Below are 12,963 nucleotides of genomic sequence, written 5' to 3'. Positions count from 1 at the left end.
CTGACGAATTAATCCAATGAGTAAATTAATAATACATACTTTTAAGAAACTGGCCTGGATCAATCACATGATAGTTTTTTTTTGTATTTGACTATACAACAAGTATTCTACTCTATTTCTAAAAGTTTTGTAAGCATTGACCTTGGAAAAAATACCTTTCATAGCTGAGATAAAAATCAGCAAATATACTGACCTTTTTACAAAGTTTCTTTGTTCGTACATTCAAATCAGTCCTCAATTGGCCATACAAAGCGTCGCGCACACTCATTTACATAAAGTTAGGTATAGGCAATTCCAAGTTTGTTTAAAAAATATATGATTTCAGTATAGAACCACTCGTTGAATCACCAAGCTGATATAAACATACACATAATAAAGTATAAACATTAACTTTTAAGATTCCCGAAAACACATCCCGTTTCTTTTTATGTGCTAGAATCATAAAATATCATAAAATATTGTAAAATATAAAATTGAAATATGTAAGGTGGAGCTATGCAAAAAAGCTTTCGCGTTAAGTTCCCTATGGGCCCAATAAGCCGGTCGGTGGTATCTTACTGTCTAATTCAATGATCATTTTACTCGAAATTTGGCTTATACTGTCACAGTAACAACTGCCACATAATTTCGGATATAATTTAGTTACAGACCTACACAAACTGAACTTTGTGAATTATATATTTGCGACAGGGACCCATCGCCGGGAACTTTTCGAACAAATTATAATGCTTACTGCAAACTTTACTAGTAGTATTCTCATGGATTGTTCTTTTCTCACAAGTCTCACAAGTCCTTAAGTGAATAGTCGACATTTGTAGAGACATTGGCAATTCAATTTGGGATGCGGGTGTCCCAGTTTTTTTGAAATGTCAATTGAGGCTTCAGAGAATATTCGAGTGAAAAATATAAGAAAAGTTATTTGAAAAGAAAGTTACGAAAGATGAAAGATGTATTATTAACCTACCTACTTATTTATTAAGTATGTACCTATTTCTCTTTTAGTCCAGTAGAATTAGCTTTTAAATCGGAAATAATTCCTACAAAAGATTTTATTGTTTTAATGGCTTCATTGGTTGCCCATTAAGACTCTCCTAAGTTTTCGACTTCAACGGAGTTGTGCTTAAGTGGTGGGGGCCCCCGAAAGGGGCATTTTTTCGGTTTTCCGGTTATACCGCGTAAAGGACTTACCCTATCAAAAAGTGGTCTTCATGACGGTTGAAGGGCACTTAATCCTGCATTGAATAAGACCAAATTCATATGTTTTGGACAAACCGTTCTCGCGCTAAAGTTCGGCAAAGTAGAAAATATACGTATAATTAATGACCCTCTCCATGTCCAATGGCTTGTTACACACCACTTAAGCACAACTCCGTCGAAGTCGAAAACTTAGGAGAGTCTTAATGGGCAACCAATGAAGCCATTAAAGCAAAAAAATCTTTTGTAGGAATTATTTCCGATTTAATCAATTTTTGTGTTTAATTCTACTGGCCTATTTATAATTTTCTCAAACTAAATGTTTGTAGAATTGTGTGAAGTATTTTTGAGAAAGTTGTGTTATATTTGGTGTGCCCAGTAAGTATTTACATTACATAAGTAGTTATTCGTGTCTCACTCTCTATAATTAGTTACCCTTATCTTATCTTCGTAGTCATATCTGGATAAACAATAGTATTAATTAGGATGCAATGCAACGTGCATTGAAGACATACTACCTAGGCTTCTGTAGGTAATCCAGTTTCGTCATTTGTGTCAAATGAATACATATTTAAAGATATTAATACCTATGTTATTTTTTGTCAATCTAGGAATCAATAAAATATAAATCTAAAAGGTTTTAGATACCTAATTATTACATAAATAATTCGTAACCTAACTAGCTCATGGCCACAGCTCTACTTCGATCATTTCAGCCAAATGACGTCCACTGCTGGACAAAGGCCTCCCCAAGGTTTTCCATATGAACGGTCCTGCGCTGCCCGCATCCAGGTTCTTCCCGCGACCTTTATCGAATCGTCGGTCCACCTAGCTCTACTTATGGTTCTGATTATTGATAAATAATTCAGGAGCTGGGTAACTTAGTTAAATAAACGAAGCTTGTAATGTCCAAAGGCCGTTCTTGCCTTTATAACTCTATCGGCTTGCAAAAGTCCAGTTAATCCTTAGTCGCCGTTGGCTTAGCAAAATTGTTGTTAATCTTCTTCTTAACAGACTTTTTGGCCTCGCTTTTCAACGTTTGGTGTTAATTCCTTAGTTAATCCACTTCGAATTTTACTCCATATTTTCAGAATATTATCCACAATATCCTCGACTGGCATGTATTTGTTTGGGTTACTAAAAGTTTAGGTATGTATGTACGCCGCCGCATACGCCGCTTTACGAGAATTTATGTGTTAAGAAGGTGCCAAGTCTATTAAGGCACTGCTGTCTTCCTATTTTGTTTGTCTAATCGCACTTCAAAAATGTTTAATGCCAACTTATCTTTTGATACGGTACGTATATGTATACTCAAATAAGTTTTAACTCATTTACAAAGAAGCATGTTAGTCTTCGTCTATTGTATGTAACATTTGTTTGTTATTTTTAACCAAAGTTGACTAAGTATTTTTGATATGATTGCATACATTTTTCACTTGTATGCATGACTAGTGGCCGCCCGCGACTTCGTACGCGTGGATCCCGTTTTACCCCCTTCATCTATCTTACGCGGTTTAGATTTTTTCATACAAATGTTTTTTCCCGCTATATCCTGTTGTAACTAAGCTTTAAGTTTACTAAGATACCTGCATGCCAAATTTCAAGCGTCTAACTTAAGCGGTTTATATTTTTCATGCAAATGTTTTTTCCCGCTAACTCCCGTCCCCGTGGGAATTTTGCAATATCCTGTTGTAACTAAGCTTTATGTTTACTAAGGTACCTGCATGACAAATTTCAAGCGTCTAACTTAAGCGGTTTAGATTTTTCATACAAAAGGATTTACCCGCTTATTCCCGTTCCCGTGGGAATTCCTAAGTATCCTATAACCTGCCCAGGAGTATGAAGAATAATTGTACCAAGTTTCGTTAAAATCCGTCGAGTAGTTTTTGTTTCTATAAGGAACATACAGACAGACAGACAGACAGACAGACAGACAGACAGACAGACAGACAAAAATTTTACTGATTGCATTTTTGGCATCAGTATCGATCACTAATCACCCCCTGATAGTTATTTTGAAAATATATTTCATGTACAGAATTGACCTCTCTACAGATTTATTATAAGTATAGATAGATTAAAATTGCTGCGTTTATGAGAGCATTTGACTGCCAAACCAATAAATACTCTTCATTGTACACCACACAAAGAACACAGTTACTAAACAACAAACAGCACAGTATGTTACTTTTTATCTAAAAGCAATCTCTTTCATTAGACTCAATAGATCTTATTTCTAGCGCATGGAATTAAAGAAAGCATTTTATTTATAAAAGACAGCGTTAAATGGCATATCCGTGCGTGTCTGTCAGATCGCATCTGTACGCTTTTTATCTCTTCCATCTAAGAAAGACTATTATTGTAAAAAGTGCCTACTGAAAATCCACATAAACTTCTTTGAATAACATCTGATTCTGTATAATTATGAAACGAGTAGTTGAATAGATTTGCTCAGAGAGAAATGGTTAAATCACTATAGAGATATTTTTTCAGAGGCACAAATATTTCACACTATGTAATAAAATCACAGCATTGATTGAAATAAATGGAGGAGATCCAAATCCGTTTTTATTGAGTGCTATCATATGAAACACTTACTGCCTCCCAATACGAACGAATTGTCGAGGGTACACACATTCGCCTGGATAGTTTCAGGCATTATCATAAAAACTTTATGGACCGAATCATGGTGCCTTTTATTAACCGACGAAATAAGAAAGATTAGAATAAAAGTATGCATTGGGGTTTGTAGAGATACATATAATAAATCACATAATCTCAAACCATGTTTTCGTTTCATCCATTCACTTAATATGTATGCGAGTCGAAAGAAAGTGGCTGATAAAATTTTATCTTAGATACATAAAGAGTAAACTAAAATATTTAGTGTGAAGTATACTCGTAAACAAATCTTTATAAAGTGTTAATTGCACATTGCCATGCCATGGTACTACGGTAGTACAAAAATAAACTCGACCGACTAAATCACAATATTTTTACATAATAAAACAGGCAGCTACTCAAGTTTATTTATGTCGTTATCGTTTACGCTTACCTACTTACTGAATCTTTGTAATACCTATCGGTAAAGTTTACAAAAAGTAATCAAACTTTACTCAAAGTGTTTTGCATACAATATTTTTACAAAAATAAATTCTTGGAAACAGGTATAACTCTGAATCCCAAAAACCGTTACTCCCACAACTTAATTTTTGTATTAAAAGTGCTGGTCATATTCGTAATAGACTTTGAAATCTGTGAACTTTAAAAAATCCTACTTTCAACTTACAAAAAAGTGACTTGATGGGACTAGGTAGGTACAATTTCATGCATTTTCCAGTCGGAAAAAAGAAGGTAGGTACCACAGCCTGTAACTGGCTTAAAAGTAGGTACATTTAAGATACTGAAAATAGTTTTCCTATTTGCTCTTCTTATTTAGACTTGTTTAAAATTAAAAAGTTTGTCGCGAGTTATTTGATAACAAACATAGTTCAGCTAATCTTTCTTTAGTTTAAGCGCGGCCTATTAAAAAGTATTAGCGATGCCGCAGCACTGGAGATTAATGCGTGCCTCACACGGTACATTAACGGGGTTAAGCCTTCTCGCTATACTTGTGAGCCTCTTTATTGGGTCACGTCGGGACTTTGCAATTCACAACACTCGATTGACGCAAGTTACTCATTACGTGCGTGCTGTAACGCAATTAACGACGTTTCGCTCCGTTTTGGTATCGACACCCCTAACTCTATTGCAAGATGTAATTTTGTTCAAACAATCAGACATGCGATTCTTTTTCAGATGTTTGAATGTTTCTTTCTACTCAACTAGTTTTGTGTAGAATAGTTTATCTATACTTAGGTATAATAATTCTGTACATGAAATATATTTTCAAAATAACTATCAGGGGGTGATTAGTGATCGATACTGATGCCAAAAATGCAATCAGTTAAATTTTTGTCTGTCTGTCTGTCTGTCTGTACCTATGCTTCTTATAGAAACAAAAGCTACTCGACGGATTTTAACGAAACTTGGTACAATTATTCTTCATACTCCTGGGCAGGTTATAGTATACTTAGGAATTCCCACGGGAACGGGAATTAGCTGGAAAATCATTTTGTATGAAAAATCTAAAACCGCTTAAGTTAGACGCTTGAAATTTGGCATGCAGGTATCTTAGTAAACTTAAAGCTTAGTTACAACAGGATATTGCAAAATTCCCACGGGATCGGGAGTTAGCGGGAAAAAACATTTGTATAAAAAAATCTAATTCACGCAAGATAGATGAAGGGGGTAAAACGGGATTCACGCGTACGAAGTCGCGGGCGGTCGCTAGTTTAACAATATAATAATATTTACTTACATTATTATTAAGTTCATCAATCATAAAAAAGATCTATAACCCAGGTACATAACAATAGAGATTGTTCCACAAATACTATCTAGCACCGATTAGCGAGCAAACCGCTTACATTATGCTAATACACATTTACATAAAGCAGATATGGCTAACGATCCCATGTAAAAGGAAAACTTTTTTACGGTTTAACAATCGTATCATCGGATCATTGTTTGAAATATTTTCTTTATTTAGATTCAAGTTAAATAGGTTATGAGATTATTAGTGAAAACAAAATGTCGATGTTACTGCAATTGATTGAAATTCAGGCGATAAGTTTGTTTTCATTAATGGTGATGGAGTCAGTCAGTCAGTGTCAGTCGTTGTCTCATTATTATAAAACCTAAGTGCTGACGATACAAATGTCAAACTGTCCATCACTGGATCCTAGCGCCATCCCGTCACGCGTCATTTGAATTTTTCATTGGATATCGATCACAAATTGAAATGTTTTTGTTGTTAACTTTTCTTTTAGCTTCACTTACGTCCATAGTGTTTGCATGACAAGAGACTGTCATGATTTATTCATCGCTAAGGCTGGGTTGCACCATCTTACTTTAACTTTGACAAACGTCAAAAATCTGTCAAACTCCATACAAAAAACACCGGTTATCGTCATAGTTACGGTCAAAGTTAGGTGGTGCAACTCAGCCTAAGGGTACCTGAAACTTGCCTACCCACGTCAATACAAACTTATCTCACTTGATCAAAAATGGGACAGCTAGTGGTATCTGTCATTTACGTTTACATTCGAAATATATGTGGGATTTATTTATTAGCTTGATCAAAACAGTTTAATAGTGGAAGAAAATAGACACCTCTGCGTATTTAAGGTAATCACTGTCCCATGTGATTATGTGTTGGAGGCAGAGTAAGACTATTTGATGAAGGTTTACCGGTTAAATCAAACATCCTCAAACTTATTGGTCATGTTTTTCGGTTTTGGGTGGACCTCTGGCGGGGGGCCAGGATATTTTAGTATATTCGCACATACGTTTAGCCCTTTCATCTCTTGAACCTATTTACGAGTACGGTGAATTTTTCATTCGTAAAAAGCAAAAGTCTATGACTAGGCTAACATCGTAGAACCTACTTCTTTATGGAATCTAATTGTACGTTTAGAACCCCCGTTAGTACTTTTGCTAAAGTACCTACCTGCCAGTCTCAAGGGTCGCTGTAGAGTTGGTGTAAGTTTGGGCACCACTGGTTTAGACAGTCCTTGCTTCCCGCTTGAGGATTATTAATTATCGAACGCCTGTGGTTGCGTGCAAGTATCGAAGGGAGCCGGTCACTGCCCTGGTGGTTTGTGCCAAACCAATTATTTTCCTTTGTAAATTAAGAAATACTGAAATTGTTAATATAATTCATATAATTTGCCATATGTTTGTCTCGAAGCCCTTGTAGGGCCCAAAAGATAAGGAGACATGTAAATTGCCCCATAAGAAAGAAAGAAACCTATATCTATAAATTAGCTATTATTATTCTAAGAAGTCTATATTTCATAATACTTGGTCTTGGATACTTGCCATGATCTTGTTCAATAAGCCTACAAGTGTAGGACCTATCTATTCATTATTCCTCTAGAGCTGCCGCTCAGTATCTGGGAGTTGCTAGGGAATGAAGATATTTCATGTGTTGTCCCAAAAGTAAATCAACCATAACATTCCTAGTAATTATAAGCATTCCAAGTTCCACATGAATGAACATATTATTAAGTTTCTTAATTTAGGTAATATTTAATCCTATATTACATAACTCAATAATATACGTCACTAGCGACTTCGTACGCGTGGAACCCGTTTTACCCCCTTAGGGGTGGAGATTCGTAAAATCCGTTCTTAATGAGCACCTACGTTCTAAAAGAAACCCCCATGCAGAGACTCCTGGCACTTGTAGTTTCTGAGATAATTACGAAAACTCCTCAAACGGTCGCAGGCGGATCAATTGGCGGGACGAAAACAGACGAGTGTCTCCGAACAATGGTCAGTGTCTCTACCATGAGTTTACCTACCGAGCATCTCGCTATCGAGGGCGTAAAAAAATGTATGGCAAATTGTACAGCGCCTCTAGCGGTTAGTAGCTGAACCACAGCAAAACTAAAAACACTACCATGAGTTCATCTCAAATCGTTAGGTAAAAAACCTATCTAATTGAATACGATAGCGACTTAAGTTTTTATTAAGTTTCATACAAATAACTTACCATGAGTTGCAATTTTCAAAGATGTCATCGAAAAATACCTTAGCTGTCACAGTAACGTAACTCACTGGCTTATTGACCAGTGTGCCTACCATGAGTTTACGTTAGGTGTGCTCGCTAGCGACTGCGTAAAAAAATGACATTTAAATGTATGACATATTGTGCAGCGCCCCTAGCGGCTACTTTCAAGAAATACAATCTTCATATAATTTTTTGACGTATTCGCTAGCGAGCTCACCTAACGTAAACTCATGGTAGGCACACAGACCAGTCTATAATGCTGGCTTAACAAACCCTGCTGTAAAGTTCGTACAGGTTCGGTATTTATTTTTAGACTAACTGTGCCCCACGATGTTACCCGCGGCAAAACGTAGCCTATGTGTTAATACAGGGTGTCTACTAACTCTAAACCAAATTTTATTAAAATTACTCCAGCCGTTTAGACGTTAAGAAGAAGCAGCAAATTAACATACCTACACACTCACAAACTTTAGCCTTTTATGAATGAGTTTTTATTTCTTTAAAGATTTTACGCTATGGAGGTAAAAACAATTTTTCATGTGGTTTTTGGTATTCATGTCACAGTGTAGCTCAGGTAGGTATAGTTTCTATCAATGTAAGCGAGAAAAAACTGCAACATTTTGGCTGAATCGATAACAACTTTTTGGTAGAAAAAGTTGTTTACCCTACTCGTTATCGTTTTAACAGTTATTTTTAACTAGGTACAAAACTCACTTCATAGTTACATAAAATTTGTTTTCTTCTAATAAAATGAGTATTCCAACTGAATGAATGAAATTTGACTTTGCAGACGTTATGTAAAAATGTTCAAGTTTAACTGACTTTATTAGCCAATATCGGCGTTCCAACTTGAACCTTTTATGCGTAGTTATATTGGAGGTAAGTTGATTTATAAAATGTCTTAGAATTGAGAAGTTCGTTCGTTTCAGCCGAAAGACGTCCACTGCTGGACAAAGGCCTCCCCCAAGGATTTCCACAAAGACCGGTCCTGCGCCGCTCGCATCCAGGCGCCTCCCGCGACCTTCACCAGATCGTCTGTCTACCTAGTAGAATTGAGAAGTACGAGTACCTATAATAAATACATGGGCAATTTTGAATTGGATATAATAATATTCAGTCAATTAGGATTGGAAAATAACTCCACACTATTATTCAATCAATTAGCAGTCAATTTGGTGTAGATTTTCATTCTAGTATTTCGGTTTCTTTGACTTTTAGACAAGGTGAGTTGCTAAAAATAAACAAAATAGGTCTGTGTAAATTGTACTACTATTCACTGTTTTGGTAAACCAACCCTTTATTCAAGAGAAAATGTTAGCAAAAACGTGTTAAGTAAACCGTTTGTTCAAGCACTTGTTTACCTGTTTTTGATGTTGTAAAGGAAATGGAAGTAATTTCCACAACGCTCACAGCATTGAGAATGTCAGTAAACGAAATGGTTATAGCACTTTGATTTCCCCGTGATAATGGTGGATGTGTGCGTTTATATCAAGGGGGTTAATCTTAATAAAGGTTGAAATCGGCTGTAAACGGGCGATGGCCGAGGTGTGAAAATATTTGGCTTCATTACGACACTGTTGCCGCGAGGCAAACGTTTGCACTCGCGTAGTTACAACAGAACCTCTATTGAACCCGCTTTAATTGCAGGGCTTAAACAATATAGTCATTCGACGGGTGACCAAAACATAATGGATTATATTTTTCAGCGGCATTGTGAGTCGGTTTTCTGTCGGCGACATTGTGTTGGATTAGTGGCAGTAAAATTAGTTGAAAGTATCAATTACGATCAAAGATTTTTCATTTTTGAAACTGCAGTAGATATAAGAGCTTTATTTGGATCAATTTAGATAATAAGTAAAATTTGTTAAATATTTTTTACAGATTCCTCCTTCTTCTTGAGTGAACAGTAAAGAGACTATTAAAAACTTTCGTACTTAGTGCTATGTGAACATAAAAAAAGATATGCAGTGAACAAACAGAGTGACGTAAACCAAGTGAAGTGCAATAACCGATAGTGCCCTAACTCTTTTATCATGCAGAACTAGTGAAACAATAGTGTCCTAACTCAAATTTTGTACATTTTGTGGCAGATTGTGTAGTGCCATTGCTTAGTGACAAAAGATAGTGATGTCTGCGTGCGTGGTCGAGGAAGGCCGCGAGGAGGGCGGCGGCCCATGCGTAGACGCGGGCGCGTCTGACGTCACAGTCGAGCGCACGCGCAGGGAGGTTCTGATGAGCGGTCGCGGGCGGCGCGCGTGCTCCGAGCAAGGGCCGCATCCTACGATGCATTTGCGTAAGTTTATTATGATTTCCTATAACCTATGCTAAAATTAAGGAATGCCTTGAACCATAATATTAAGCTGAACAGTGTGTAATAGGTGCTATTTTGTAAAAACAAAAGTGTACTCCGACTAGACAAGTAACAACATTATAATATGCAACTTGAAAATCACTCTTGATCCACATGATCTGAAATTACTATCAAAAAACTCAAAAAATACTTTTGTTCAGTTGTCCTCTTTTTAGTTAGCAGGATATTGCATTTTAATTTTCACGATTGTTCGATGAAAAACATGTTATCAGCTTCGGAAGCTTATTGCGCCTCATAAAACAGTGTTGTAATACCCAAAAAAAAAAAGATAAAGGAACTTTTGGCTACCATCCTTTCCATTTTCAATATTTTTGTGCTACCGCACTACTGCTTTTCATTCAAGGTGATGTCAAAAGAAATTCTTTTAGTCGCCAATGTCTTCTCTTTTGGAAAGCTTATTGAAATCTGGGGGCACGGCAGTGCCCCCACCAAGTCGAGCAAAAAAGCGGCACGGCCGTACCATCCTTTTCTCGAAGCAATTCAGGCCATTTTCGACCGCCTGTAACTTCGTTGTGGATAAAACTAAAAGGCTGATTTTTCATTAGCTATGCAGGCATTGTAAAGACACGGTATATTTAAAATTTCATTCAATTTGAACCAGTAGTTTAAGAATTATAACGGTGCCTCTACCATGAGTTTACCTACCGAGCATCTCGCTATCGAGGGCGTAAAAAAATGTATGGCAAATTGTACAGCGCCTCTAGCGGTTAGTAGCTGAACCACAGCAAAACTAAAAACACTACCATGAGTTCATCTCAAATCGTTAGGTAAAAAACCTATCTAAATAAATTCGATAGCGACTAAAGTTTTTATTAAGTTTCATACAAATAACTTACCATGAGTTGCAATTTTCAAAGATGTCATCGAAAAATACCTTCGCTGTCAAAGTAACGTAACTCACTGGCTTATTGACGTGTGAAAAGCAAAATAAAATTGTGGTTTTAGGTCATTTTAAGTGTTTTCTTTATTAAATTATATCGGAAAGAAGTTTATTACGATGGAACATGTTATCAGCATGTTGGCAGACCTCCCACTAGGTGGACCGACGATCTGGTGAAGGTCGCGGGAAGAACCTGGATGCGGGCACATTGTGGAGATCCTTGGGGGAGGGAGAGGATGCTGCGTTTCCCAGAGATATGCGAGGGAATTGTGTCGTGCGAAGATGTCTAGCTGTGCTGTGAAAATGTGTGCGGGTTTCCACCAAAGCTGTGCGAGGAAAATGTATCGTACGAGGATGTGTAGCAGAGATTTGAAAATGCTCATTAGTGTTGTACAGCCTGAGCCTTTTCTACCAGAGATGTGCTGACCGAGGCGAGGTAAATGAAGCGATTCTATTGGTTCTTTACAAACACATCCTTCGCTACGCATCCTCACACATCTCTGGTGGAAACGCAGCCTTACGAGATCATGATAGAAAGCTAATCCGACAATGAATATGTATTTTCATAAGTTGAAATTTACTTTTGTTTTTAATCAGTGCGATGGCCAAGTCAATATATTTATGTAAAACGTTAAAGATTTCCTGGCCTGGACTTGGTATTACATGGATGGATCTCACAACTTTTTACCGTAGAACAACTGAGTTGCGAGACTTGGTTTTTTTGACAAGTATTGTTTTTGATGGGATGTACTTGTCCATAACAATCTAACTGTTTGCATTTGACAAGCTTCACGTTTGAAAGGATGAAAAGAAATCAAATCGTTATTATTACACGAAAATATTCAGACGAACGGCCATTGGTACGAGATTGGCTTTGACTGCCACAAAGGTCTGAGATAGGATGAAATGCAAGTATCTGAGACGCTGTGTGGGATATCGCGACCCTCGTTGCGTGTGTCAAAGTAGATTAAATGATCAAATTTCTTATTTCACTTCTCGTCTTTGAAGGTTTATCGTTTGTATATGAGTATATTTGCTTTTAATGTGACATGCGGTTATCATCTATATCTATAAAAACGAAGGGTCACGGACTGACTGATTGACTGACTGACTGATTGACTGACTGACTGACTGATTGACTGACTGATTGACTGACTCGCTCACTGATCTCAGAAACTACAAGTTCTAGGAGTCTCAAAATTAACATGGGGGTTCCTTTTAGAACGTAGGTGCTCACTAAGACTTTCAATTCAACCCCTAAGGGGATAAAACGGGGTCCAAAATTCAACCCCTAAGAGGTAAAACGGGGTCCACGCGTACGAAGTCACAGGCAGCCGCTAGTACATGTAGTACGGTGCATTTCGTTTCAATGTGACATGCGGTTAACATCATCTCATCTATATGAATCAGTTTCAAATTAGCGACTGAGAATTTATTTAAATGTTCTAGAAGGCTTATGTTATGGATGAAAGCACATCAAGCTAAACACAGTGGCGTCTTATTTCGTTGTAATTTATGGTCTATTTTGCAACAAAAATGTAAGTCTGATATGCATAAGTAGTACTTCTCATTTCAAAAGGTTGACTGTATAGCGAATGTACTCGTATTTTCAACATCGGTCGGGAAGTAGGGTTGTTTAAAACACTTAAGGAACCGACTTTTACGACTGAATGATTTATTGAGATTTATTGCCATTGAGGGGAAAATACGCGCAACAGTTTTTATTTCTACGGAATAACACTAAACCGAAATAAATGTGTTATAGCGGAAGGTATAAAATCAAATCTTTTTATCAAGAAATGTGCCTTAAAAGTGAGTTATAGCGTGGTTATAGTTTGTTTTAAGTTTTTACTAATAAAGTGATCTCGTTCGTAAATACACGCTTTAATTGAATACAGCAAG

The 12,963-nt window shown here is 36.8% G+C and overlaps 1 protein-coding gene across 1 annotated transcript in view; it reads left to right on the top strand.

Annotated features, from left to right (window-relative positions):
* LOC114353757 (uncharacterized) overlaps positions 1–12,963 on the top strand; it is a 61,063-nt gene that overhangs the window by 28,878 nt on the left and 19,222 nt on the right. Inside the window, exon 2 of the mRNA XM_028305862.1 lies at positions 9,692–10,103. Coding sequence (XP_028161663.1) covers positions 9,938–10,103 — 166 coding nt within the window. The 5' untranslated portion in view covers positions 9,692–9,937. The remainder of the gene's footprint in view (positions 1–9,691; positions 10,104–12,963) is intronic.

This window comes from Ostrinia furnacalis, unplaced genomic scaffold, assembly GCF_004193835.3.
Source record: "Ostrinia furnacalis isolate ACB-3 unplaced genomic scaffold, ASM419383v2 OfSCF0183, whole genome shotgun sequence".
Lineage (NCBI taxonomy): Eukaryota > Metazoa > Arthropoda > Insecta > Lepidoptera > Crambidae > Ostrinia > Ostrinia furnacalis.
Note: the sequence above shows the minus strand (reverse complement) of the source record. Positions and strands in the feature narration are given on the sequence as shown.